General features: G+C 35.6%; 1 protein-coding gene across 5 annotated transcripts in view; it reads left to right on the top strand.

The window, feature by feature from the left end:
- ZZZ3 (zinc finger ZZ-type containing 3) overlaps positions 1 to 27,149 on the top strand; it is a 100,189-nt gene that overhangs the window by 41,176 nt on the left and 31,864 nt on the right. For 2 of the 5 annotated variants that reach the window (XM_053655591.1, XM_053655589.1), the window contains exons 3-4: positions 530 to 683; positions 6,072 to 7,624. The exons of 1 other annotated variant lie outside the window; for it this stretch is intronic. In XM_053655591.1, the coding sequence (XP_053511566.1) occupies positions 6,123 to 7,624 (1,502 nt within the window). In that variant the 5' untranslated portion in view covers positions 530 to 683; positions 6,072 to 6,122. The remainder of the gene's footprint in view (positions 1 to 529; positions 684 to 6,071; positions 7,625 to 27,149) is intronic. 2 more of the 5 variants (XM_053655590.1, XM_053655592.1) reach the window with 2 other exon arrangements.

The raw sequence follows: 27,149 nt of genomic DNA, 5'->3' as shown, positions 1-27,149 counted from the left end.
TTGAAAATCTGTATGCCAAAATGATAGAAATATCCTTTTATAATAGTCTTTTAGCACTTTAAGGTTATCATGTAGATATAGGAGACTTGGTTGATTCTTTGGTGGGCATAATTTAAATTATTTTTGTTTTTCAATTCTCAGTTTTACATATAAAGCCTAAAATTTGGGAACATCTTTAGAATAAAAGTTTATAAATTCTATATGAAGACTCTTACCAAGGGCAATCTTTGGGTCACCTCAAAAAAATATTGTCGGAGACTCTAGAAAAAGAACAGAGTCACATTTTGACTCAAACTAATATTGACTTGTAAGGATTTAGTATATGTCAAGCTTTTTTTGTTGTTATTAAAAATCCTGTTCCAGTTTCTTAGTATCTCTGAGACTACGGAGTTACCAAGAATTACCAGTGATACTACCGTGAACAGATATTCTGTTACCTGCTATTTTCTCTTATTATAGAAGGGGGTAAATCTTTTAGCACAAGTTAATTTGCTTCTTTAATTCTTTTTTTTATTATTTTATTTTAAAGAAAGGAATTTAGGAGGTTCTAGTATTCTCCATGGCTGAAGCTGAAAGTCTGAAACCCTGATGCTTAAGCTCTATTCTAGATCATAGCTACAACTCCTTCAGGATATAAGGAAAAGAGATAATATTTCCACAATGATAGATCTTTGGTTGTACAGGTAAGTTATTTAGTTTTGCAGTAGTGAAGACAACTCCAGTTTGATTTTTTTTTGGAGGGGGGGAGCTTCTTATTTTTCTATAGTTCTCTAAATGGGAAATTGTACAGTTCATAGGATTATAGAGTTATATAGGGAATGGGATGGGGATGAATATTTTCCCACTCTTCCCAATAGGGGGATAAATGAAGTAACTAAGTACATTGGAATCTCTGGAGCACATATAACACTAGGTATTTTTGATCAAGGGCATTATGAAATTCCTTGACTTCTCTTTTTCCCCAATTGTCTCTTTAAGTCTGTCATTCAGCTTGGCCTTGTCATTGTCTCATTCGGCTCTATCTATCTGTCTGTCTATCTATCTATCTATCTATCTATCTATCTATCATCTATCTGTCAACCAACCTGTCATCTGTCATGCATCTGTCTCTATTAATGGGAAAGAAAGAAAAGATCCTTTTATACAAGACAATACATAATAGAGTTCCCAGGCTTCAGAGATTAATATTAAGTAGAATTGCATAGGTGATTTCCAGGTTTCACTGTCCACTTTTAACCTTATAGATACTTTTGACCGATTAGAAATTATGTAATTGCTTGGCTGAAGAAACTAGTAAAAGAATTGTGTCACAAGGATAGTCTGATTGATTATTAAGCAGTTCATGTTTATATTCTAGACCTTCGAATTTCAACCTTGTTCATCTCATAACACATAAACTAATTACTAAAATTCTACAGCACACCAAAATATTTATTATATTTCTTGCCAATCTGACCACCGCCCAAAATAGTTGTAATTTTGATTTACTCACACCAGACAGCTATTGTACTGACTGTTGTCTTTTTTTTTTTTTTTAACAATTCTAAGGGAAAAGAGGTCAGTGCCTCTAACTAAATAGTCAGGTATTGCATGTATTGAAAATCGTTGTTCTAGACAGTCAGAAAAAGAATCATATGGGCAACACTTTCCAGTTGTTCTTGTTCCTTTTGCTTTTGACTTTGGTTTGTCTACCTGTTACCATGACCAGTTTCCTAAAAATTGTCCATTTAATAAAACTGAATATATTATAGATACCAACTAGAACAGTGATGTTAATGGAAGATTACCAGTCCCTCAACCCCCCAAAATAAACTATACTACTCTGGTAATTATAGTAGGAACAAAATGTTATTGTCAATATCTTTCCAATATCATTTTGAGATTTCGCTTTCTTAAATAAAAATGATAGCTGGAATAGTGTCATTATGTGGATCATTTAGTTTAATGTTTATTTTTCCTGTCACTTCTTATTGACAGACTTCTGCATATATGATCATGGGGTCTAGAAATTTATGATCTGAAACATAGCTGGTACTGTTTCAGAGAGTGCTTCAGAACCCTATTAAATTTGAGGTAAAAACAGATTCAAATTCGGGGGAAGGTTAGTTCAACATCAAATAAGTGGGTGACAGATGTGGAATTATAGGTAGGATTTGGGGCTTAATGTGAATGGAAAGGCTGAAATTTTGCTGACTGCTACACTTCTCAGGTAAGTCCTCCAAAAGGATGAAAATTTTTTTGAGGGTAGTAAAGAGAGGAGAGAGTCTAAATTCTAGTGAATTATTATTTCTCTTCCCTCTATTCTAGAAAGTGTCATATTCATTAGTTGGTGGATAATATATATGGAAACCTTTATTCTGATTGCTAGATTGGGTTTGCTCATATGAATATGTTACATTTCCTTTAATTCTAAGACTAGAGTGATTGAATTCTTAGTTCTAGTTGAGTTTGGTTAAGGATTTCACCATGTGCCTCCTATTTAGTTGACTAGCAGGGGTCTTTTCTGAGATACTAGTTTGAAACTGAGTTTCTTTCCGTTTCCTTGGCAACTTAATTTTTGTCAGGAATTTTATTTTGTGCTCCAGAGAACTTCTCTGAATTTTTTTAGTAACTGTGCAGCCAAAATGAGGAAAACAGTTGGTTTAATTTCTAATGCTTTGCTAAGCATGGCATAACTGTTTAGACTTGGTTGAGATAACCAGGATATTTTTGGTCCCAATTTGGTCACTGAATTTTGTACTCAGTTTATCAGATAACTATAGAAAGTATGCCTGTCCAAAATAGGAAAGATGAAGAAAAAGGTTAGGACAGAAGAAAATTATCAGAGGGAAGAGTATCAAAGTGTTATTTAACTCTTTAGAATTTTAAGCAATTTATTACCTTAAGATCATGCAGTATGTTAATCTCAGGCAAGGGAATTTTACAGTTCTCTGCCAAAGAGATGATGGCTTTATAAATTTTTTATTAAGTCTAATTTACTGTATTTTGCTGTGTATAATGTGTTAGCATGTAAAATGTGCACCCACATTTTTGGCCCAAACTTTCAGGGGAGAAAGCTTTAGTTTTAATTTTTTCATTCATTCATTCATTCATTCATTATTATTTAGATACCTTTTTTTGTAGTATAAAGGAATTTTAGCATTTACTTTTGAACATATTATGGTGCAAGGAATTTTGTTACAAATAATTTCAAAACACAAGAACAGATACAAGGTATTTCAGGTACTACCCATGTATAATGTGCATCCTTATCTTTCCCTCAAAAATTTAGGCAAAAAAGTACACATCATACACAGCAAAATACAGTAGTTTGAAATTGGATACAACTGCTATTTATTTTAGTAAAACACTGTTTGGATGCAGCATTTGAAAGCACTGTTTCTCAAACCTTCATAGGCATATAAATCACCTGGGAATCTGATTACTTGATAGGTCTGGGGCAGGGCCTGGTGCTATGCATTTCTAGTCAATCGTGCAGGAGATGTCCGTGATGCAGGTCTCTTGAGTTTGAGATGCCAGAAGATCTTTGTTATGAAACAGTTTCACTTTAAATATGGCCTAATAGGACAGGGTTCAAGAGTCTAAAACTTTGGCTTCATTAAATTTGTCGAATGGAGTAAGAACATTTTTAGCAAAAGAAACCAGAGGGTTTATTCTTTCATATTATTCAGTGTTTTAATCACTGAAATGGTGAAGAAATGAAATAGACCCTCTCTGGTAGTATTTTATAATGACACAATTATTTTTATAGTACCTCTGGGTACTAATAATAATAGGCTTTTTTCATTAATAATGACAGCAGAGATTTTGCTTTCATTTGGATTAGAAAGAAGAGAAAGGATGAGAATGCTAGTTACTGAAATCATTTTGAGGTTTATATACCCTTAATTGGCATCACATTTTAAAAAGTAAAGATTACTAGATTGTTTTTATGTGTTTGCAAAATATTTTTCCAATATTACTGTATTTTGCCATGTATAAGGTGCACCCATGTTTCTGGTCCAAACTTTGAAGAAAATGCTTTCATTATACTTTTTTAATTCCATTTTTTATATTACATACAAACCACTGATTTTCATATTCCAGGGTATTATTTTACTATAGATATCGTTATTGCTTTCTACAGTTACACTTTTAATGCATAAGCATAAATAAAAGAATTAAAACCATTTATATAGATACGGAATTAGTACTACCCAGGTATATAATGTGCATCCTTATTTTTCCCTCAAAGATTTGGGCAAAGAAGTGTACATTATACATGGCAAATGTGGTATATTTGAGCCAGAAATTATGAATATAATCTAATTTGCATCAAAGATATTTGCATTCAATTTTATAAGTAAAGTCTTTTTTTTTTTTAATTTCCATAGGTATATAATACTTAAAAATCAGTTACCTTCAAGTTTGACAGCTCCAGCTTTGGGTACCTGAAACAAACATGTTAATATTTTTTAGTTTGTGCTCTTCTGAAACATTCAAAGTTTAACTTTTTGTAATTAAAGGTGGATATTTATTTATGGGTCATTCCATTGTTTATTATCTGTGAATAAAAATAATAGATTGTAATCTTAACATGATTTTAACAAAAGAGAATTACGTGTTAGGTTCCTCTGATGAATCCCAAAACAGTAAATGTTTACTGTGAGGAATTTATTTCTGAGTTTTAATATTTCTTTTTCTGTGTGTTGTAACATGTTGCTATGTCTTCTGTGGTTCTTCATAAGCTTTCCACTATTAGATACTTCTAGTTGAGGCAAAGGATAGATTGTATTTGATTTGTGGAGACGGGAGTAGAATGGCATTTGGGAGTTGTGAGGGGGGAGTCTGTTGTAAGGATGGCAGAAAGGAAAGGGGGTACTGTGAAACTTTGTACTACAGTCATTATTGGTTTCTTTCTTTGTCTTGCACCCCATTTGAAGTTAGACAGTGAAGTGGCAAAGTATCTTATGAAAGCTGAACAGAACAGCAGAAGAGTGGAGACCTGAAATGTTAACAGCTCCTTTATTCTGCTTGATGAGAGAGTCTTTGGAAAATTAACCACTAAACCCCTCAGTTTATCCAAATGGATCAGTAGGGGCATTTTTCAGTTTTTCTCACATCTTTGTCTTAAAAAGACAAAACATTCACACCAGAAAATGCTTGTCTCCCCAACACGCCTTGTAACTGGCATACACACATATATAGGAGTTCTAAGAAGGAGAGGATAGGGTTATATATGTACGCCTGGCTTCTTAAATGTAATACTTGCTTCAGGGGCTTCTTTCCTTTTTTCTTCTATTCTCTTCAGAATATACTTTGTGTCACTTGCCAATTTATGGCTCTACTTCTAGGGACTAGTAAGGCTTGGCTTTACTCTGTTTGGCCCTTAGCCACTGTAAACTGAGATTGTGATTTCTATCAGTCTGCTTAATTACAAAAAGTTCTACTGCAACCAAAATTTTTTGGATGCCACATAGTTTATTATGAGAGGATTTGACCTGAAACTCCTTGTACTAAGAGTGAATTAAAAAGAGCAGCTCCTGCCTTTTTACGTCCTAGGAATATTTTGAGAAAAAGTGACTAGTGATTAGGATAGATTTTGTGATAGCTGCTATATAAGTTCAAGATTATTATTTTAATAACCAAGATGAAATTCTGTCTTTGAGAGATCTTTTTGGAGCCCTTTGTGCCTATGTGAAAGGCAGAGGCACGGTGAAGCAAGTTAAGAGCTTGGTCTCTAGGGTCCGGCCCTGCCACTTAGCTCTGTGGCTTTGGACAGATAACTTAAAATATGTGTGGCTCAGTCTTCTTATTTGTAATGTAGGGATGATAATAGCACCTATTGTAGTTGTTGTGGACCTAAGTGAGTTAATGTGTACAAAATATATAAAATGATTTTCGGAGCTTGTTAACTGCCATATAATGAATGGTTAGCTATTAATAGCATTTTTGAAATGTTAATACAATACATTATATCATAATTTATTAATATTGGCTATACTTGGATTAAAAAGTTGTAGCTTTATACTTTTGTTTTAGGTATATTAACTATTACCTTTTTTCTCATTATTTTGTTTACATTTTTGAAGGTTTCCCAATGAGTGGATCATGATGACCGTATAGTAGGGACTTGCCATAGTATGGCTGCTTCCCGATCTACTCGTGTTACAAGATCAACAGTGGGGTTAAACGGCTTGGATGAATCTTTTTGTGGTAGAACTTTAAGGAATCGTAGCATTGCTCACCCTGAAGAAGTATCTTCTCATTCTCAAGTACGATCAAGATCACCAAAGAAGAGACCAGAGCCTGTGCAAATTCAAAAGGGAAATAATAGTGGGAAAACTACTGATTTAAAACAGCAAAGTACCCGAGAATCATGGGTAAGCCCTAGGAAAAGAGGACTTTCTTCAGAAAAAGATAATGGAGAAAGGCAGGCTGTAGAAAATTGTGAGAAAAGGCAAACAGAACCCGTTTCACCAGTTTTAAAAAGAATTAAGCGTTGTCTTAGATCTGAAGCACCAAACAGTTCAGAAGAAGATTCACCTATAAAATCAGACAAGGAGTCAGTAGAACAGAGGAATACAGTAGTGGACAATGATGCAGATTTTCAAGGGACTAAACGAGCTTGTCGATGTCTTATACTGGATGATTGTGAGAAAAGGGAAATTAAAAAGGTGAATGTCAGTGAGGAAGGGCCACTTAATTCTTCAGTAGTTGAAGAAATCACAGGTTATTTGGCTGTCAATGGTGTTGATGACAGCGATTCAGCTGGTATAAACTGTGATGACTGTCAGCCTGATGGGAACACTAAACAAAACAGCACTGGTTCCTGTGTGTTCCAGGAAAAATCAGTAGCTGAAAATGGGGATTCCGACACCCACACTTCTATGTTCCTTGATAGTAGGAAGGAGGACAGTTGTATAGACCATAACGTGCCTTGCACGAATTCAGAAGTGCAGGTCAAGTTGGAGGACCACAAAATAGTAACTGCCTGCCTGCCTGTGGAACATGTTAATCAGCTGACAACTGAGCCAGCTACAGGCCCCTTTCCTGAAACTCAGTCATCTTTAAGGGATTCTGAGGAGGAAGTAGATGTGGTGGGAGATAGCAGTGCCTCAAAAGAGCAGTGTAATGAAAACACCAATAACGCCCTGGACACAAGACTTGAGAGTATGCCAGTTTCCGGAGAGTTGGAACCATCTTCTGTTCTAGACTGTGTTTCAGGTCAAACGATGTCTTTATCAGAACCTCAAGAACATCGATACATTCTGAGAACTTCACCACGAAGGGCAGCCCCTACCAGAAATAGTCCCACTAAAAACAGTTCTCCTTGCAGAGAAAATGGACAGTTTGAGGAGAATAATCTTAGTCCTAATGCAACAAATGCAACTGTTAGTGATAATATAAGTAAGTCTCCCACACATCCTGATGAAATTTCTCAGAATGAAAAAGGGATATGTTGTGACTCTGAAAATTATGGGAGTGAAGGACAAATTAAGCCACCCTCAGAGGCAAGACTCAATTTTGGAAATTTGCCATCTGCCAAAGAGAGTGCCAATCCGCACATTACAGAAGAGGAAGATGATGATCCTGATGTTTATTACTTTGAATCAGATCATGTGGCACTGAAACACAACAAAGAGTATGTGTAAATATGGTAACCATGAATTCTGCTTTGTTTATCCCTAAATTTTCAGTATTCATAAATGTCTGTTCATAGCATTTAATGCTTTAAAGTTTTAGTTCTAACATAATTTTTTCAACTCATTAAAAAAAACTCCAAAAACAAGAAAGAATTTAAAACTCAACTTTTACTTTCTCAACGGCAATATGATTTTCTAGATTTGGTATTTCAGCATGCCTCAATTAGAAGAGACATGTGGAAACTTGATTATTGGTGTTTTTGTTTTTAAATGTTTTATACCATTTAATTTAATTTATAAAATGGGAACATCTTTAGTTATCGCAATACGTTGATTTATAGTGTCTATGCCTTCTAGGTAGTATACAAATATGAGTGCCTAGATAGTCCCGATAAGGGGAATCTGGGGGCTCCGAATCTACTTTTATCTTAGTTACATATATCTAATTTCCAATTATAACTTTTGATTTTTAAAAATATGCTTTATGCATCATTTTTTACTTTCATGACTTAGAAAAGTAGATATTATTCTTAATACTATGACGACAAGTTGTATGTTGTAATTAGCATATTAGCAGGAGTTTGTCTGCTCTGTCATTGATATAAAGTGTTCGAAACAGGTTTTCCCGAATTCTAAATTTTAAGGGGAGACTATCTTAAAATAGTATTAGTTCTTAAAACTTTGTGATGAAGGCACTTTAATTCTCACCCAAGAAATTTTTTTTTTTTTTTTTGCTTAGAGAGAGAGAGAGAAACATCAATTGGTTGCCCCCTGCAAGAACCCAAACTGGGGATTGAAACCCACAGCCTAGGTATATGCCCTGACCTGGAATGGAACCATCAACTTTTGCATGTATGGGATGATGCTCCAGCCAACTGAGCCACCCAGCCAGGGCACTTTTTAAAATAAAGAATTTAGACTCCAAATTTACCGCAGTTCTAGATTTTCTTTAAAGTATTGGAGTTATCTATGTCTAATCATGAGTAGAACTTTAACACTGTTTATAAGTCAGCAATAGTAAAAGACAGACATATATGTTAATCATCTTTACTTTTACAGAGCAGGCTTTTGAATTAATATGACAATTAGATTATACAAACTATGTAAAAGTTTCCTGATTTGAGGAAACTTTGTTGTTGTCACAATTGCCCAGATCCTGGTATGTATCAGAATAAAGTATCAAACGTGGTTGTGAACATACATTTTTTTGCCATGCATTACAGATAATTCATATTTGTATATGATAATATGGTGGCCTTTTAGCATAGGCCTTTTCTGAACATTTTTTTAAATAAATAACATTTTAATACTAAGTTTAATAGAGATGTCATTTTATCTGAGCATTTCATCATTTTGTGGAACTGTTTAACATTTCATGTATTTGGAATGTTTGATGTCCAATTTTAAATAGAAAAACAACTCATAATTTAAGTTTTTTAATTTGAGATAAGATGAGTTTTTACGACTGGTATTATGTGACCATTTTTAAAAGTAGAGTTGTTTCTACAGATGCAAGAAAGCAGAGCATTTGTCTTGGGGAAATACCAAAAACTCAAGAAATGTGTGATTTTATAAAATGATACTCTGTTAATTTTGTTATTTTTATTGGTTCTTTGGCAAAAGAGGTGCTCTCTTAAGGCTTAGCTGGTTATTGATGAAAAATATTTTCCTATGAATTCATTGATGTTACTTTTTGGTAATAGCTCCCTTCATAATAATTCTGAAGGATGATGTTCCTATAAAACAGTTGCTAAAGAATGATGTTCCATATTCCTAATCCTTGAGAATGAGAGCAATACCATTTCATGGGTTCATTGGGATATACAAAGTCCTTTGAATTTGGATAGTAGTTACTTCATTAGGACAGTGTTCTCAAAATAATGCCTCATTGGGTGACTTTAGGCAAAAGGTAGTCCTTGCTTTTTTCCTTCATTCCAAATCTTTTGATAATAGTGCCTTTTGACACTTCACTTTTAACTCACCAAGGAAACAAATTAGGAAAACCGAGATGGAGAGGGAGCTTCATCTTGCATAAAAAATTTGGATAAAGATAATTTAAGGAAAATTGGGAGAGGCTGTTTGATGATGTCATATGTAATCTGGTTCAGTAAAGTCCCTATTTCTATGCTTTTTTCTAGAGCCAAGAGATGATTGGATATAATGTTGGCTCTTTTTAACCCAAATTGTCATTGTTAAAAATAGCATCGTGATACCTATTTTCAAATCCTAAATAAATTTCTGGAAGTTTAAAATTGTTGTTAAAAGGTATTTTTAAGATAAAGGAAAAAATACACTTGGAGTAGATGGATCGCTCTTTGGCACACACAGATATATATACACCTCATCAAATATTTCTTTTTTTTTTCTTTATTCTCTTGTAGAAAATTTGCCCAGATAATTGCATTTTTGAAACTAGGAAATGGGCATTGCCATGCCTATACATGAACGTCTCTACCATTAGTGAATAGAGTACTTACTGGTAGCCAGTTTTATAAGTATGTTATTAATAGAAAATGAGCTAGACATAGTTGTTTGGAGCCAGGAGAACATAGCTCTTTATTTCAGGTGCAACTCTCCTCTAAATCAGCATTGATTATTTAATTAGCAACCTGCTTTCCTAACATTCAGCCTAAAATTTATCCAACTTGATTGCAAGGATATCATATATAGGGTCATTTAATCTCTTGTAAATGTTTGAAAGATACTCTGGGTAGAGTCTTATCCTTAGACCTGATTTATGGTAATTAGGCCATAAGCCAGGGAAATGAATCTGCACTTATTCTGGACCTCGTACCCTGTTTGCTCTCCTCTCCAGGGCATAAATCTACAGTGTGCTTTTACATATTTATTTTTCTAAATGGAAAACTCCACTATTAGCAAGGGCTAATGAGAATCTTTTTCTTTGGCAAGATTCCAGCTGTGGATTGTTTTACCAGATGTACTTCTCAAAAATTAAGGGGTGGGGAATCAAAAGAAATGCACTTGATCTCAAATGCTTTGATCTCAAGGTTAATGAAATCTGTTACAGTGGTAGATAATGCCCTTCTGGGCCTACGTAGCCAGATTGACTGAGATCATGTACTTAACTGTGGATTGCCCACACCATTTGGGAATTGACCTTTTGCTAATTTTTGATTCAGAAGAACTGAAACTGATGTCTAAGTTTTAAAGTTCTGGTTCTAGGGAGAGCAGGGGTAGAAGAGTTTATGTCCTAGGTTTTGACATTCAGAGCTTCCAGTTCACAAGGCAGTCACTGGAAAATAAATTTTCATATGAAAATGTGATTTGGTCTTTTGCCTCTGAATTCTCATTGTACAAGAATATTTTAAAAAATACATATCTGAAGAGCCTTGGAATGCTTCATGTAATGATGTAGCCTTTTATGAACAGATAGAGGGTGAATAGTCAGCTTTAGGGTTTTTAGATTCTTGAGGTCTTGCAAAAGATTCATTCATTGGTAACACTGCTAATGTTTATACCAATTTTAAAAGTTATAGAGAAGGAAAGTATAAGATGGTTAGTGCTCATCTGAGAGTATGCTCATAGAGTCTTCAAGTAAGAATCTTACTTTTCAAGCCATTTTAACGAATATTTACAAGAACTATATTTTCAGATTTGGTTCTCTGAAAATGTTAATGTACTAAATAATTACGTCCTTCTTGTACACCATGCTTAAGATGAACCATTTGATATCTTCATAAGTTTCAGAATCCTGTAGAGAAAGTCTTCACAGTTTTTTAGATGCAGTTCCTGAGACTGCTTTCAATGTTTGTCGAAGTAGATTCTTTCAAGGGGGCAGAGGACTCCAGGACTAGGGATAGGTTTTGCTTAGAAAGCACTAAAGGAGTCATCTTAGATACAATAATTTTACATTTGTATTGTACTTTATAATTTACAAAATGGTTTCATATTTGATATAACAACTTGGAAGTAGACAACACGGGTGGCATTGTGTAGTTCCCATTTCCTAACTCATGATTGAGGTTTTAGGTTATTTATTTAAAGAATCATGATAAATTGCTTGTAGAAATGGGATTAGAGCTTCTACCTTCTAATTCGTATTTTGAACTACACATGGTTAACTCATCCAATAAGGATTTATTCTATGGACTGTCAGGTTTCTAGGCTGAATTCTTACATGGAGTAGATCTTGGGTACTCAAGTTTTCAAAATTCTTCAGCCCTGGTTTAAAACTCTGTAATTGTTATCGTGATTACCTTGTTTTGTCTGTCAGAGAAGCAGTATTATGGGTAAGTAGCCTGTGCTGTTTGTTAAATGAAATACTTTCATGATCATAGTAAAGAACATTTTATTAGTATATATGTGAAAAATAATTGGCATGTACAAATTGGGTAATTAAAGCTACAGCTGTAGCTTAACTTTAAATAGAAGATTTGGATGATTTCCAAAAAATACTTGGGGGAGGAGTTTAGAATGTAGGTAGGTATATTAAAGTCAGAGGTTACTAGAGAAAACTTATGCTTGGTATACTTTTTCAACTCTTTGGAAAAGGTTGTGGAATATAATAGGCAGATTGGCCCCAGGAGTTTGGCACAAAGATTAGTGACAGAAAGGAGATAACTGTCCTAAGTATAAAATTTTTGGTTGTAAGTGGAGTAAGCCATTGACTTATGAAGATATTCAATGAGTTTTCTTGTTTTTACCTTTGAATACAAACATTTAAAAAATTTAAAAAAAATTTTTAATTGTTGAATACCAACATTTTAAATTTCAACTATGTCAGTGTTTTGTAAAAATGATTCTCTGCTGTAATCCAAGTATATTTATACTTAAGTATAATTAAACCTTTTCCTGATTTAGGGTCATCTTTGGTGACACAGGTTACGTAGTGGTATTTTCTTGCATCTCTGTTAGAATAGGTCTGTTTTTGGCTGTGTTAAATGATTTATTTAGGCTTCTCTGCTTTTACAGTTTTTGTAATTTGTTTTTTCTGTGTTCTTTTCCAAGTTCTGTGGCTTCTTCTAATTCTTTTCTTCATTTTTGTTGACTTTCATTAGTCATTTGTGTTATCATGGCACCTTCCTCTAATAATTCATCCTTCCTTCTTAGTTGACTATTTTTAGTTCTCTTTAAACTTAGAAATTAAAATAACCAAGTTCGTCAGAATTACATCTCATGATCCTTGAGCGTTGCACTGAGGAATTTGTCTTTCAATGCGTAAGTATTAGTGTACGGGATGTTTTGTGTGTTTGTTCATTCAGTGAAAGGAAAACTTATTGAGATGCCAGGGCTTCTGGGGTTCAGGCAGAAGACTGCCATGTGGGCCAGGGTAGGTGGTATAGGGACCTTATTTAACCTTTTTAGGGCACAGGCTGGTGTGACTGACTGCACATCTTCTTGGGCAGTAGATAGCACAGGGGTGCATGGGCATAGTACTTGTGGCACATCATCTTGTCATAGTTGTACTACTCGACAGACTGGCAGAGGGAGAACTCCGTGATGTCACCTTGCAGAGGAAGCACTGAGTGCAGGGTAGACTCCGAATGTTGTAGTTTTGAGAGAGTGTAGCTATCTTCCAGCTGTTTGCTTGCAAAAATCAAGATGCTGCTGGTCAGGCAGGATGCCCTTCTTGTCTTGACTTTTAGCGTTTACATTCTCAGTAGTGTCACAGGTCTTAACCTGAAGTCAGGGTCTTCACAAAGATCTGTACTGTGTCTGCTGGGGAGGTTGCTCCGCTGCCTCCCCTCCTTGAGAAGAAAGAGTTGGAATGTTTTTTCAATTGAGTGTGTTTTTAGGTTTGGAGGCTCTAATAGAAGTTTTAGCTTTAGGTACTTTATTTCAGTGATCATGTCATCAGATATTATATAGTAATTAATAGGGAGGTCTGTCTTGTGATTTTTATCACAAGTAACTACCAAGTTGTACTTTTAAATCTGTTTACCTTTTTCAGCCATCCGCCTAACCCTCCTCCCATCTGGCAGCTATCAAAATGTTCTTTATATGCAGAAGTCTATCTGTTCTGCTTATTCATTCATTTTGTCTTTTAGATTCTACATATACATGAAATGATGGCATTTGTCTTTCAGTGTCTCGCTTATTTCACTCAGCCCAATGCCCTCTAGGTCTACCCATATTGTTGCAGATAGCAAGATTTCATTTTTTTTATGGCTGAGTCATATTCCATTGTACATATGCACAACTTGTATATCCATTCTTTTACTGATGTACATGTAGGTTGCTTCCATATCTTTGTTTTTGTAAATAATACTGCAGTGAACATACGGATGTATGTGTCTTTTCTATTTACACTTTTTGGGGGTATCTTCAGGTAAATATCCAGAAGTAGAATAACTTTGTTCTTCTTTGTCTTCATCACAGACTTTTTTCTAAAGTCTGTTTTGTCTGGTATAAGCGTTGCTTCCCCAGCTTTTTATGTTTGTTTCCATTTTCATGAAACATCTTTTTCTTTTCCTTTACTTTCAGTCTGTGTATGTCTTTCCATCAAAAGTGAGCCTCTTGTAGATATCATATGTAAGGGTCTTGTTTTGTTATCCATTCAGTTACTATATGTTTTTTCTTTGGGACATTTAATCCACTTGTATTTAAGGTAATTATTGATATATAGTATTATTGATATATATATATGTGTATATATATATAATTGCCATTTTATTGTTCAGGTTTTTTATCTTTTTTTTTTTTTTTGCCTTCTTGAAAAAAGACCCTTTAATGTTTACTGTAATATATATACATCGATAATGTTTACTGGTTTAATGGTAATTAATTCTTTTAGCTTTTTCTTGTCTGGTAAGCTCTTTATCTGTCCTTCAATTGTGAATGATAGTTTTGCTGGGTAGTGACACGGTTGTTGGTCCTTGCTTTTCATCATTATTTCTTGCTAATCTCTTCTGGCCTGCAAAGTTTCTGTTGAGAATTCAGCTGACAATCTTATGGAAGGTAACTAACTGCTTTTTGTCTTACTGTTTTTAAGATTATCTCTTTGTCTTTAGCCTTTTACATTTTAATTATGATGTGTCTTGATGTGGGCCTCTTGAATTCATCTTGTTTTGGAGTCAATGCACTTAATGGACTTCTATGTCTGTTTCCTTTACCAGGTTAAGGAAGTTTTCCATCATTATTTTTTGGAATAGTTTTCAATTTCTTGCTCCTTTTCCTGTCTTTCCAGCATCCCCATGATGCAGATATTGGTGCACTTGAAGTTGTCCCAGAGACTCCTTACACAGTTCTCATTATTTTTTTGGATTTTTTTTTTCTTTTCTGATTTGGTATATTTTGCTTTTTTTATATCCCAAATTGCTGATTTGGTCCTCTGCTTTATCTACATTGCTGTTGATTTCCTATGATGTATTCTTTTTTTTTTTTTTTAAGATTTTTATTTATTTATCTTTAGAGGGGAAGGGAAGGAGAGAGGGAGAGAAATATCAATGTATGGTTGCCTCTCATGGGTCCCCTGCTGGGAACTGGCCTGCAACCCAGGCATGTGCCCTGACTGGGAATCGAACCGTGGTTGCTTGGTTCCCAGGCCCGTGCTCAATCCATCCTATGATGTATTCTTGATTTCAGTTATTCTTAATTTCTGACTTTTTTTTAGTGGTTTCAATATTCTTTTTTATGTTGTTGAAGTTCTCACTAAGTTTATCTATTCTTCCCCTAAGTTCATTGAGCATCCTTATAACTGATGTTTTGAATTCTACAATTAGTATAGATTGCTTATTTCATTTTGTTTAGTACTTTTTTTTGAGTTTTGTTCTGTTTTTTGATTTGGGATAGGGTTATTTGTCTCCTCATTGTGCTGGCGTACCTGTATTTGTTTCTGTGTGTTAGGTAGAGATGCTATGTCACCTGGGTGTGGTAGAGTGGCCTAATGTAGTAGGTGTCTTATGGGGTTCAGTGGTGCAGCCTTCCCCTTCAGCAGAACTTGGTGCTCCAGGTGTGCCTCTGTCTTCTCTGTGTAGGCTGTGTATACCTCCCTGTTGTAATTGAGGCTTGATTGATGTTAGCACATCAATGGGAGGTATTTACCCCAGGCAGATCTGGTGTGAAGACGAGTCATGACCAGCAAGGACGATGTGACATGGGCTGACTCAATGGAGCAGGTCTTGCTTCAGTGGGGCTCTGGCACCCTCTAAGATTGCCCCTTGAGTTTTTTGCTTGTGTGATGGTTAGATGTTAATGTGATGTCTCCTGAGGCTGTCTACTATATGTGCTGGCTTTGGAGCCTCCCAGGAGGTGCAGGCCAAACACCAGTTGCTGCTGTGCCCTGCATGGGTCATTCTGGCATGAACACAAAGCAATCTGCAGATGACTGCTACTCGTGCTGGGTTTGACGATGTCTGGGAAAAGCTAAGCTGTAAAACAAGGTTGGCAGCCACCAATGCCGGACCCGGGGCCACTGAATAATATAGGTCTGGGACACGCTGAGGCCAGATGCTGCTTATTTGAGAGATTTTAGGAAAGTGTGAAGCATGAGCCCAGACTGGCTGTTTGTATGGAAAAGCCACCGGAAACAGCTTGGGTGGGCATAAAAGTTGTGTTGGGCAGTGTCTCAGGGAATCAGTCATTAGTGTAGAGATGCAGATACAGCACCTACTTGCTGCTCTGTGTGGGGAGGCCAGCAAAAGGAACAATGGCCTTTGCTAGCACTTCTCTCTGGGCAAAAGCTGCCAATCCAGCCCTCACTCTGATGCCAGACAATTTAGTTCCTCCATGTATGTGTTTGGCACCTTTTGAGCTGGTATTCCAGTGCTGGAACTCTGAATGAGCGAGTCAGTCAGTCAGTCTGTTCGTGGGCCCTTTAAGAGGAACACCTGGGAGTCCAGGAGTCCTCTATCTTACCCAGTCATACTCTTTGCAGGTTATCATAGCCAGAGGTTAGGGGGACTTCGGTTCTGGCACTGGCACCGGCACCCTGATCTCGGTGGTCTGGTATATAGGGCTGGAACTAGTTGGATTTCAGGTGGGACCTTAGCAGCTGAGATATTCCTCCTGATTTTTAACTACTGTGTGTGTGTGTGTGTGTGTGTGTGTGTGTGTGTGTCTCTCTCTCTCTCTCTCTCTCTCTCTCTCTCCAGCCTAGCTGTATCTCTGCTGGTCTTGATATGGCTTCTTTATATTCTTAGTTATAGGTCTACTGTTCACATGGTTTCCGTATATCCTTAGTTATACAGCTTCTGCTCAGGTAGATTTTAGGCCATTCTGGATAATGGTTATTTTGTGGTTTAGTTGTAATTTCATGTGGTTTAGGGACGATGTGAGGACTCAAATTACCTACTTCGCTGTCTTGACTAGAAGCCCTGGAAATTATTTTTTGTTGACATTCTTGAGACAGTGAGGGTTAGTTTTTACTTATATCTTAAAAATTAGTTTAAGTAGCTTTTTGTTTAAGAAGCCAAAGTCAGAAAAATTAGAATAATACCAGTTTCAATTAAAAAATGAAGGTAGAGTGACTTGACATTGTTTTAGTTGTGTTGATTAGCTGTTTGTTTGGTTGGAAAAGAAGTAAAAATTTAGTCACTGGTTCAGATGCAGTTTATGAGGATGGATAAAAGAGAAAGTGACACAGAACAAGATGTAAAACAGTGTTTACTAGGTTTGAAATGTTCACCATAAGAGATTAAAGAGTAATGTGGGTTTTACCTAGCTATTTTCTTTGGTTCTTCAGGGCTTTTAAAAAATATATTATATTTATTTTTAGAGAGAGGGGAAGGGAAGGAAAAAGAGTGGGAGAGAAATATCAATGTGTGGTTGCCTCTCATATGTCCCCTAGTGGGGACCTTGCCTGCAACCCAGGTATGTGCCCTGACTGGGAATTGAACCAGCGACCCTTTGCTTCACAGGCCTGTGCTCAATCCACTGAGCTACAGCAGCCAGGTCTTTGGGGCTTTTTGCTGGACCAAATTTGTTGTAATGTATTTTCCAGAAAGCCATGGTAAATATGCTTTTTAAAAAAAAAATCATTTTAATCCAGTTTCTTGCAGATTTTTTAAGTAAGTGTAGAATATTTTGCAGAAATTTATTTTTCCTGATAGTGTGATCTTTTACCACTTGTATTAAGTTACAGAACTGTTTCTTTCCCCCTTTTTGGCTACTTTTTACTTGTCCTGCATGTTCCTTATTTTTTATTTTTAAATGTATTTTTGTCATATTTTAGCTAACAATTCTGAAAATGTAAGAGCTTAAGATAATTTTGTTATATTTAAACTTTTAATTGGAGAGAAACAACCATGTTAATAGTTTACTGCCTTTGAGGCTAAGAAATGAGATCGAAAAAGATTACATCAAAACCTAAAGTATGTTCTTAATGAACATTTCAGAACATACATGTGAAAAGTTAAGTTAAATGAAATGTGTAATATTTTGTTTAACTTTTTAAAGTCACTAATCATATTTTATTTTTTAAATGCTTTTTTGCATGCAAATCTAGAATCTTAGTATTTAAAATTTTTTTATTTGTAAATTTTTTACAGAGGTTGGACTAGATTTGAAGAGTGCTTCAGCCCCTTTTTATTACTGTTTTTAGCTGGCATTATGATTCTAGGGAAATATCTTAATTTTTGTGGTTGTCACTTTTCTCATCTATAAAGAAAAGTTGCTGTGACTTGATTTCTATAATTCTATTTCAGTTCTCTTTCTCTGCCCTTCCCTTAACTTTTGGCACTGCTCAGCTATTCACTTTGTATGTATTTTGCATGCTCTTTGTGTTCTCACTGCTCTAGCTTAAATTGCCCTCTATACACTGAAAGATGTCTAAATGTATATCTCCAGTTAGATTAATCTTGATCTTTAGACCCATCACCAAGATATCCCCATTCACATGTCACATAGTAACTCAGTTGGACATGTCTAAAATTGAACTTCCTTCACACACATCCAATATCCAACACGACTTTCTGCTTAGTATCTTTCACTTGTCCAGTTTAGAAAAGTACAAGTATTAGTTTTTCACTACTTCCTACTCTCCCACCACCATTACTGGTTCAACTTTATGTCTTTATTCTCAGTGCAACTTACTTTCTTTTTTTTTTTTTTAAGATTTTATTTATTTTTAGAGAGAGGGGAAGGGAAGGAGAAAGAGAGGGAGAGATGTATCAGTATGTGTGTTTGCCTCTTGCACGTCCCCTCTTGGGGACCTGGACTACAACCCAGGTATGTGCTGATTGGGAATCCAGCCAGTGACCCTTTGGTTTGCAGCCTGCACTCAATCCACTGAACTACACCAGCCAGGGCAACTTTCTTAAATTTAGGTCACTAACAGTTTTTTTTCTGGATTACCAGAAATGCTCCCTTAATTGCTTTCTTTGGTTCTCATGTACTATTTCCCTGTTAGACTCCTAATGGAGTAAATGTCCTTGGAATAAAATGTACCATGTAAAGTGAATTATTACATGCTGTTTAAACATACATTTTCTTTTACTGTTTGCCTCTCTCTCTTTTTTTTTTTTTTTGTTGTTGAATCTTCACCCGAGAATAAGTTTTATTGATTTTAGATAGAGAGGAAGGGAGAGAGAGAGATGTGGGGGCAACTTTGCCTACAAAGTCCCCCAGTCCGCCACAATGAAACTACCAAGACACGATCTGCTTGGGGAGGAAAGGTGGCCAGTCCCTCAAAGGAGAAGGGCCAGGAGCCCCTTCCTCAATGGCTTTTATTGGGTCGTAATACACAGGAATACAGGTGGCAAGGATCAAACAGTAGATAACATTTCAAAGAAATCTGAGGGCTTAGTCAGTGTCTGTCAGGTCAGGGGGTTGTAGAAACTTTGGGAGACATACTCATTTCCTGCTTGGACCCTTATCATACGAATGAAAGCACTCTTAGCAAAGCAGGCTTCACAAGACTTTCAGGAACTCTTACACCTGATCACCCTGGATCCCGCTCTAGCTGGCAAGGGGCTGCACCACCTCCCCCCCTCATAGGTTTTCAGGCTTAAGTGGATCAGAGCCAGGAAGTGTTTCTCCCAGAGGACATGGGGACCCAGGCTATGTCAGAATAGCTGGAGGGTAAGGGTCCATCACTCCCTCTTTGTTGCACCCCCCACCCCCCGCCCCAGTCCTTCCATGATGGCCTCCCAAGTGATTGTGTCTAGCTTAGGTTGCCCCCACTCTGAGGGGTTGTACCCATCTTTGACTAACCAATCAAGCATTTGGGGCAGGGGAAGAACAGTGTTGCTACCAGAGACAAGCTTTGTCTCCTTAGTGGCTTGCATTCAGGAGGTCACTCACTCAGTCTTAGCTATGGGGGGCAGTTACAACTCCTGAAACCAGGCAGAGTGGTTTCCAACAGAGAAAGACACACATTGATGTGCAAGAGAAACATTAATCATCTTCCTCCCATATGCACCCCAGCTGGGGATGGAACCTGCAGCTTTTTCGTATATGGGATGATAACTCCAACTAAACCATCCAGCCAGGACTCACTCTATATTCTAAACAGATTACTATACCTTTAGTTCCTTGATTACCATGTTGTTCTACTCTAGATTTTTGCATATGCCTAACTCCCTGCTGTCATCCACCCTTGCCCCATTTCCCCTAGTGTTATTTTTCCTTCCTCTTTCTGCATAGGCTGAAGGCTGTCTCAATTTAAACACTGGTTCTCTGATAAATCTTTTCTATTTTTTCAAGACTGATTAATTGGTCCATATCTGCTCTGTTACATCAAATTGTACTTACCTGTAACCATGTACAGTAGACATCAAGATCTTTGAGTGAACCATGTTTTTCTAGTTGGTCGATGTATCATTGGAGAAATGTGAAGCCTTGTCCTGGGAAAGTTTCAGAGAAAAATTTAGTATGCTTTTTGTAGTAGAAATTCTTTATACCATTAGTTTGACTTTTACAATTATGAATTTAATGAGTTAGTGATGATTCCTTTTTTTTACTTTTAAAACAGTTGAGATTTTAGTTTTTTAAAACAAAAAATGAATAAACTGTACTCATTCATATAGTTCACTAAACTCAGGAACTGGGGAGAGGTAATGGTGAAGGGTGGCATAGAAGGGTGTATTTCAGAAGGGAATGGTTGTCGGAATAGATTATCTGATGGTAAAATAATGTTTTTACATGGCCATATAAAATGTAAACTCTGTTGTTAATACCAGACCTCAAAGGGAGGAAGTTACTGTACTGTATTACAAATGTACAAGTTTAGTATGGTCAGTATGTTTTATATGGTTTCAAATATATTTTTATAATCTAGTGTTTTGCCTTTAGGCTTAAGAATGCATACAGAATAATTTTGTTAGGGTTGTCTCTACTGGAGTGAAAAACTTGAAAAAAATGTGTGTCCGTATTTGTGTGTCTGTCCTATTAAAGTTTTTTAGTAGAAGGCATTACTCAGCCTTTTCTGAGTAAACATATATTTAAGTAGATGATAGAAATAATTAAAAAATTACAAGATGTGTCCTGTGCCTTTGAAATTATTGTCAAGTGATTGTGTATAGATAGCATAACATATGTATTTGTCTATATTTAAGATATGTTGCCTGTTAGAGTATTAGTTTATAATTAGAAATTCTAGCTGTTTCTGTCATATGAAACTTTTACGTATTTGTAATTCCAGAATTGAAGGTAAACTTTTTAGATGTTACAGTGGATTGTTTTCTTAGAATAGGTAATCTAAAACTGGAGTAGAGATAGTATGTGGCTCTTGAACTGGCTGGTGGTCAAGAGTTTTTTAGGTGATTGTAGAACTTTTATAATAGCGACCACAGTACAGTTGCATTCAGGTTCCTCATTTAAGATGAATACTCAAGAATTCTGTGAGTTAAAAAAAAAGAATTCTGTGAATAGATTTAGAAAAATAGGTACTAAGAAGATGTTGAAAGGTCATCTTTTAAGGTTTATTACCACCAGAAATCTGGGGAGCAGAGGGGAAGCCCATTGTTGGAAGGAAATATGGATTTAAAAATTACTGACATTCTTTTTTTTTTAACACGCATTCTTTTTTTTCCCTGTGAAAGCCTATGTATGGTACTTCAGATATTTAATTTCAGTACAAACTGTTAAAATCCAGCTACTAGTAAAGAATCTCTTTATGTTACTTTAAAAACTTACAAGGGAAATGAAGTTGCGGTAGTCAGAGCTTGTTTTGGTAAGAGCTTGTTGGTTACAGAAATCAGAAACTCAATCAAAGAATGTCAGATAAAAAATGTTTATTTTAAATAAATAGACAATGTTATGAATTACCAAGTTCAGGAAATAAATTTGAACCAGTATTCAAAAAATTATAACCTGTCATTATTTAATTACATCTGGTTCTCTTCGTGCAGTGCAGGCTGTTTTTCTCTTTTTACTAATGGTTTTTGCATACTTTTCATTTTCCCTGATAAGTTCAGTTTGCAGATGGCAGTGACTTCCCACTGTGCTTATCCTGCCCCAAATCTGTCTGACTTTTCTTCTCCAGAACCTCTTCTCATTCTGTAAAGAGTTATACTCACCTGGGTCAGGTTTCCATCTCTGGCAAAATTATAAATGGGGTTGGGGAGAAGGGGAAGTAAAGTCTGTCTTGGCATAGTCTTGCCACAGGGATGTCTTGCAGATTAAGAGGTGGGTGGGCTGTCAAAACATGCCTATCACAAACCAGTATGTGTTTTGGGTTAGATTGTATCCTTGACCTGTTAGTTGTCTGTAAAATGGGTAATGGGAACCCTTATACATTGCTGGTGGAAATGTAAGATAAAATGGTGCACCCATTGTGGAAATCCATTTGTTGGTTCCTTGATAAGTTAAACATAAAATTACCATACGGTCCAGCAATTCTGCTGAAAAGAATTTAAAATGAGTATTCAAATAAAAACTCGCTTACGTATGTTCATGGCAGCCCACTTCACTGTAGTCAAAAGGTGGGAACAATTCATTTGTCTGTAAACTGATTAATAGTTAAACAAAATGAGGTATCAGTGCAATGGAGTAATATTCAGAAGTACTTCTACATGTTACAATATGGATGAATCTTGAAAACATGCTAAGTGAAAGATGTCATCCACAACAGTCTGCATCTTATATGATTTTATTTATTTGAAATATCTAGAATAAGCAAATTTATAGAGAGAAAGATTAAAGGTGGCCAAGGGCTGCTGGTTGCACAACATTGTGAGTGTACTAAAAATGGCTTAATTTAATTGTATGCTTTAAAGTGGGTAAATGGTGAGTAGTTATGTGAATTTTAACATAAAAAGGTATCGGTGAGGTCTAGTAAAACATAATTTGTAAGTATGTAAATACATGAGAAGCATATGCCACAATTTTTAGGATTTTTTTAAAACAGGAGCTGCTTAGTCTAAAAAATGGGGTAATTGTTTTTAAAGAGGAAAAGTCAATTACTGATTAATCATTAATTTTTGCTTACTATTTAGAGGGAGTTTTTAAAGATACTACCAGATTATCTCTTGAAGTAGGCAGGCAGAATGCTAATATATTTAGAGAAATATGTAGTACTCAGTGGGCATTCACTTAGCAGCCTTGAAACTAACTTGAGTTAGCTAAATTTTTATAATTGGACATTTGAAGTATGACTATCAAGTCCTAAGAACACCAAAGGGTTCTTGAGAATTGGAGATTTGTTCATTATTCTTCATACTGCACCTTGTGAATATTTGTACTGGAAGCCGAAACCAATAGTACTAATAATAAACATGAATTCTGAATATTTAAAGAAAACTCAGCTATTTGGGGGAAAGGAATTATAATTTTTGCAAAGGCAGGGATAGAAAGCATGCCTGGCCAGTTAATAAGAATGCTTTAAGAGATAAATTGCTAATAAGGTAAAATCAGAGTATATAATATAGATAGATTTTAAAGCCCTTGGGAAAGTTGTGTATTGTTATGGTTATTTTTTAATGTGTGATTACAAAAATATTTAATTTGGGGCAGATTGACATACAGGAATTACACACAGGTTACATTAGGTAGCATGTGAATATAAAGTAATACTATTGAGTTGCTAAGCTTTATTTTAAAAAGCAAAAAGAAGTAGACTGTTTTTTACCTTAGTAGTGTTTTTCACTTTGCTGGACTCAACCATCACTGCTCAAAATGTTTTTGGAACTCAACTTTTTGAACAGTGCAGAATATCCTCAGTGGTGATATATTTTCAAGGACATTTCATTTTTACTGAGATTCTTAGTAAGTTTGGTGTAGAAGTGTAACATGGAGAAATATATATTCTTTGTGTCAAAGACAGTTATAAATGCAGAAACTCATGTTCTTTCATCTCTCATTAACCTGAGTTAAATGTGACTCCTAGACTTGGCTCCAAACAACTCGTAAGTCATTTTGCATATGCATCATTTAGCACTTAATACAGAATGGAGCAATTGTTAATTTAACCATCTTTTCTAGATTGTGAATTTCTTGAAACCAAGGACCAAGTTTATTGTATGTGATAGTGTTTCTCCACATTGATTTAATCATTGGTATCCTTGTTAAAAATTCCAAATATGTTATGGATATTTTTCCATTCCCTAATTTTTCTAATCATCATAGATCACTGCCATTAATTATATTGTTATTTTTCATCTGTTTAGTTTTGACTGACCCCTCACTATCCCAAGTTCATTTACTGTGGTGGTGGTGGTATTTCAATTTTTTTGTTAACTAGAAAAAAGGTTTCCTTGAATTAGTTGGTCTGCTGATCATCAGTTGTGAAAGCAAAGAGAAAAAGATGAGGAAGCAACTGGATGAATCTGTGGAGGCCGAGATGGCTCTGGATGCCTCTGCTATGGTCAACATGCTGTGTAGTCCTCGTTCCTGTCACTCCACTTGTTCATGCTGCTCTGTTTAATTTTCTTTTTTACATTTGATTTGCCAATATTAGAAGTGGATAATACCTTTGGCCATGGTTAGAATCTGAAGTTTTGTTTTGATTTGAAAATAGATAAATACTTTGTGGGGTTTGGAACTTTAAGCTAGGCACATCCCAGGCTCTTTCTCTTCCTGGTCATAACACTGTATTCACTTGTGACTTTTACAGCCAGTGATACTCGCTACCTTTCCTTTGCTACTTTAGGATAAAGATACAGTAGTTAATAAGTCATTTAATTAGTGGGTCCTAAGGTCAATCTGGGGCTCAATGATGAGAGTCCTACTAGGAGAAGTAGCGAAGCTTATGGTAATTATTCACGTAATTTAACCTGGCTTTTATTTTTCTTTTAGAAATCAGAGGTACAGCAAAATTCTTTGTTACTGTTATGATCTACTAAAGTGATTCATTTTACATTTTACAATTCCTGTACCAATAAGGGGTTCAGAGGCTGTTTTTATCTTTCTCAATACATAAGTATAAAAACCTAGACCAGAAAAGATGAATCATAGTCAGGATTTCAACGGTAGTGACAGACTTTTGACTTGTTCCTCATGTGCTGACTCTCAGGTCAGGTGTTTTCTTCCCCTGATTTCTTAAAAAAGTTTTTAATTATTGTTCTTTTTGCATATCAGTCTTGAGGGTATCTTAGTAAAGTTTCACTACCCCAGTGAAAAAACTATAAAGCTTTTCTTATTTTAATGGACTTGACTTTTAGTATAGTTTTCAGTTTACCAAATTAAGAAATCCAGAGAATTTCCATACACCCTGTACCTAGTTTCCTCTATTAACATCTTACATTATATTTTGTATAATTAATATACTAATATATTATTATTAAATATATGTCTTAATTAACTAGTATGTGTAATAAAGTCCACACTTTATTCAAAGTTTATTAGTTTGAACTTAAGTGTCCTTTTCTATCCTGGAATCCCATCTCAGATACCAGATTACGTTTAGTTTTTATGACTCCTTAGTCTTCCCTTGGCTTTGGCAGTTCCTCAGACTTTCCTTGTTGATGACCTGTGCAGTTTTGAGGGGCACTGGTCAGGGACTATATTAAGTTTCTCTCCATTGGAAGTCAATGTTTTCCTCATGATTGGAGGAAGTGACTTTTGGGAAGGAAGATCCAGAGCTGCAGTGTCATTTTTATCACATTGTAACAAGGCTATATACTATGAATATGATCTAATCTCTGTTGATGTTGACCGTGATCGCCTGGCTGAAGTACTATTCATCAGGTTTCTTTGCTGTAAAGTTACTCTCCATTTTCCTTCTGTCCATAAGTGTATTCTTTAGAAAGAAGTCACTATGCACAGTCCATAGTTAGGAACAGAGTTATGTTCTCTCTTCTTGGGGGAAGACGACCTAAACTATTTGGAGTTCTATGTGGGAGATTTTTTTCGTCATTCAATTATCTATAGCAGTATGGACTCAAATATTTGTTATTATACCTGGGTTATAATTTAGTACTACTTTATTTTGTTGCTCAAATCATTACTAGTTTTAGCCATTGGGAACCTTTCTATTGGCTCTTGTGTCCCTTCAAGATGGTGTGTTTTTGTTACGTGTGTTTGTTTGTTGAGCAGTTTCTTACTGTTTGGAACTTTAGCGTGTGACGGGCTCATCTTGTATATTTTCTGTCCCCATTCAAGAATCAGCTGTCTTGCCAAAAAAACTTGTTCCCTATATTTGAGAACAGTGTTAGGAACCACTATTTTGGTATTTTGTATGCTCGATCATTGCTACTGGGTTGGGAGGGGGAGTTGTTGCTTTTATTTAGCTGTCTTAGCTGACAGCAAAAAAAATATGTCTATATATGAATTTGTGTATATATATACATATCTATAAATATCTATATGGTAATCATCTGTATCTTTACTAAGCTAAACATGAATTCATATTTTGACTCTACTGCTAATTCACTGTATTATCACAAAGGGGGTCAGTCTTGCCTCCTTTCTTTGATTATATTGAAATTTCCACTCCAGTACTGGCAAACCTGGACATCCACCACTCATTTACTTAATTGTTTAATTCTATATATATGTATAGTAATATTAGAATTGTTAACTCTTGCCATTTTGGAAAATTTTGTCAACTAGAAATAGTACTTTATGTGCAGTTCCTTTTGCTTTATTCTTAGAGATGTCACTCATTTCCACAGTAATCTAGGTCAGAACCTTTGCCTTCTACCCCTCTCAGTGAGGTTGTTTCATACATTTATAATCTAGTTAAGTCTTTGTATCATATTCCTTTCTAGGATCCCCTAATCTTTTAAATTATTTTTTAAAATTTGTATACATTAAAATTTATTCTTTATGCTTTAAAGTTTTACGGGTTTGAAAAAGTTTGTCATCCAACATTATAGTATCATAGACAGTAATTTCACCGGTATAAAAAAAGTCCCCTTTGAATCACATATTCTACCCTCTGCACTTTCCCCAACTTCTGAGAACTACTGATCTTTTTACTGTCTTTGTAGTTTTACATTAAGAAAAAAATATACTATTTTTGACAGGGGATGGGAGGGTGGAAGAGTGGGAGAGAAATATCAATGTGTGGTTGCCTCTCTTGCACCCCGCACTGGGGACCTGGCCCGCAGCCCAGGCATGTTTCCTGACTGGGAATCGAATGAGCAACCGTTTGGTTTACAGGTTGGCGCTCAGTCAACTGAGCCCCATCACCCAGGGCATCATGGTGGTCATTCAAGTATGTATTTGAACTTACCTAGTGACAGG

The sequence above is a fragment of the Artibeus jamaicensis genome, unplaced genomic scaffold (assembly GCF_021234435.1).
Source record: "Artibeus jamaicensis isolate MK-2021 breed Jamaican fruit bat unplaced genomic scaffold, CSHL_Jam_final scaffold_1019, whole genome shotgun sequence".
Taxonomy (NCBI): domain Eukaryota; kingdom Metazoa; phylum Chordata; class Mammalia; order Chiroptera; family Phyllostomidae; genus Artibeus; species Artibeus jamaicensis.
This window is presented reverse-complemented; position numbering and strand designations above follow the sequence as displayed.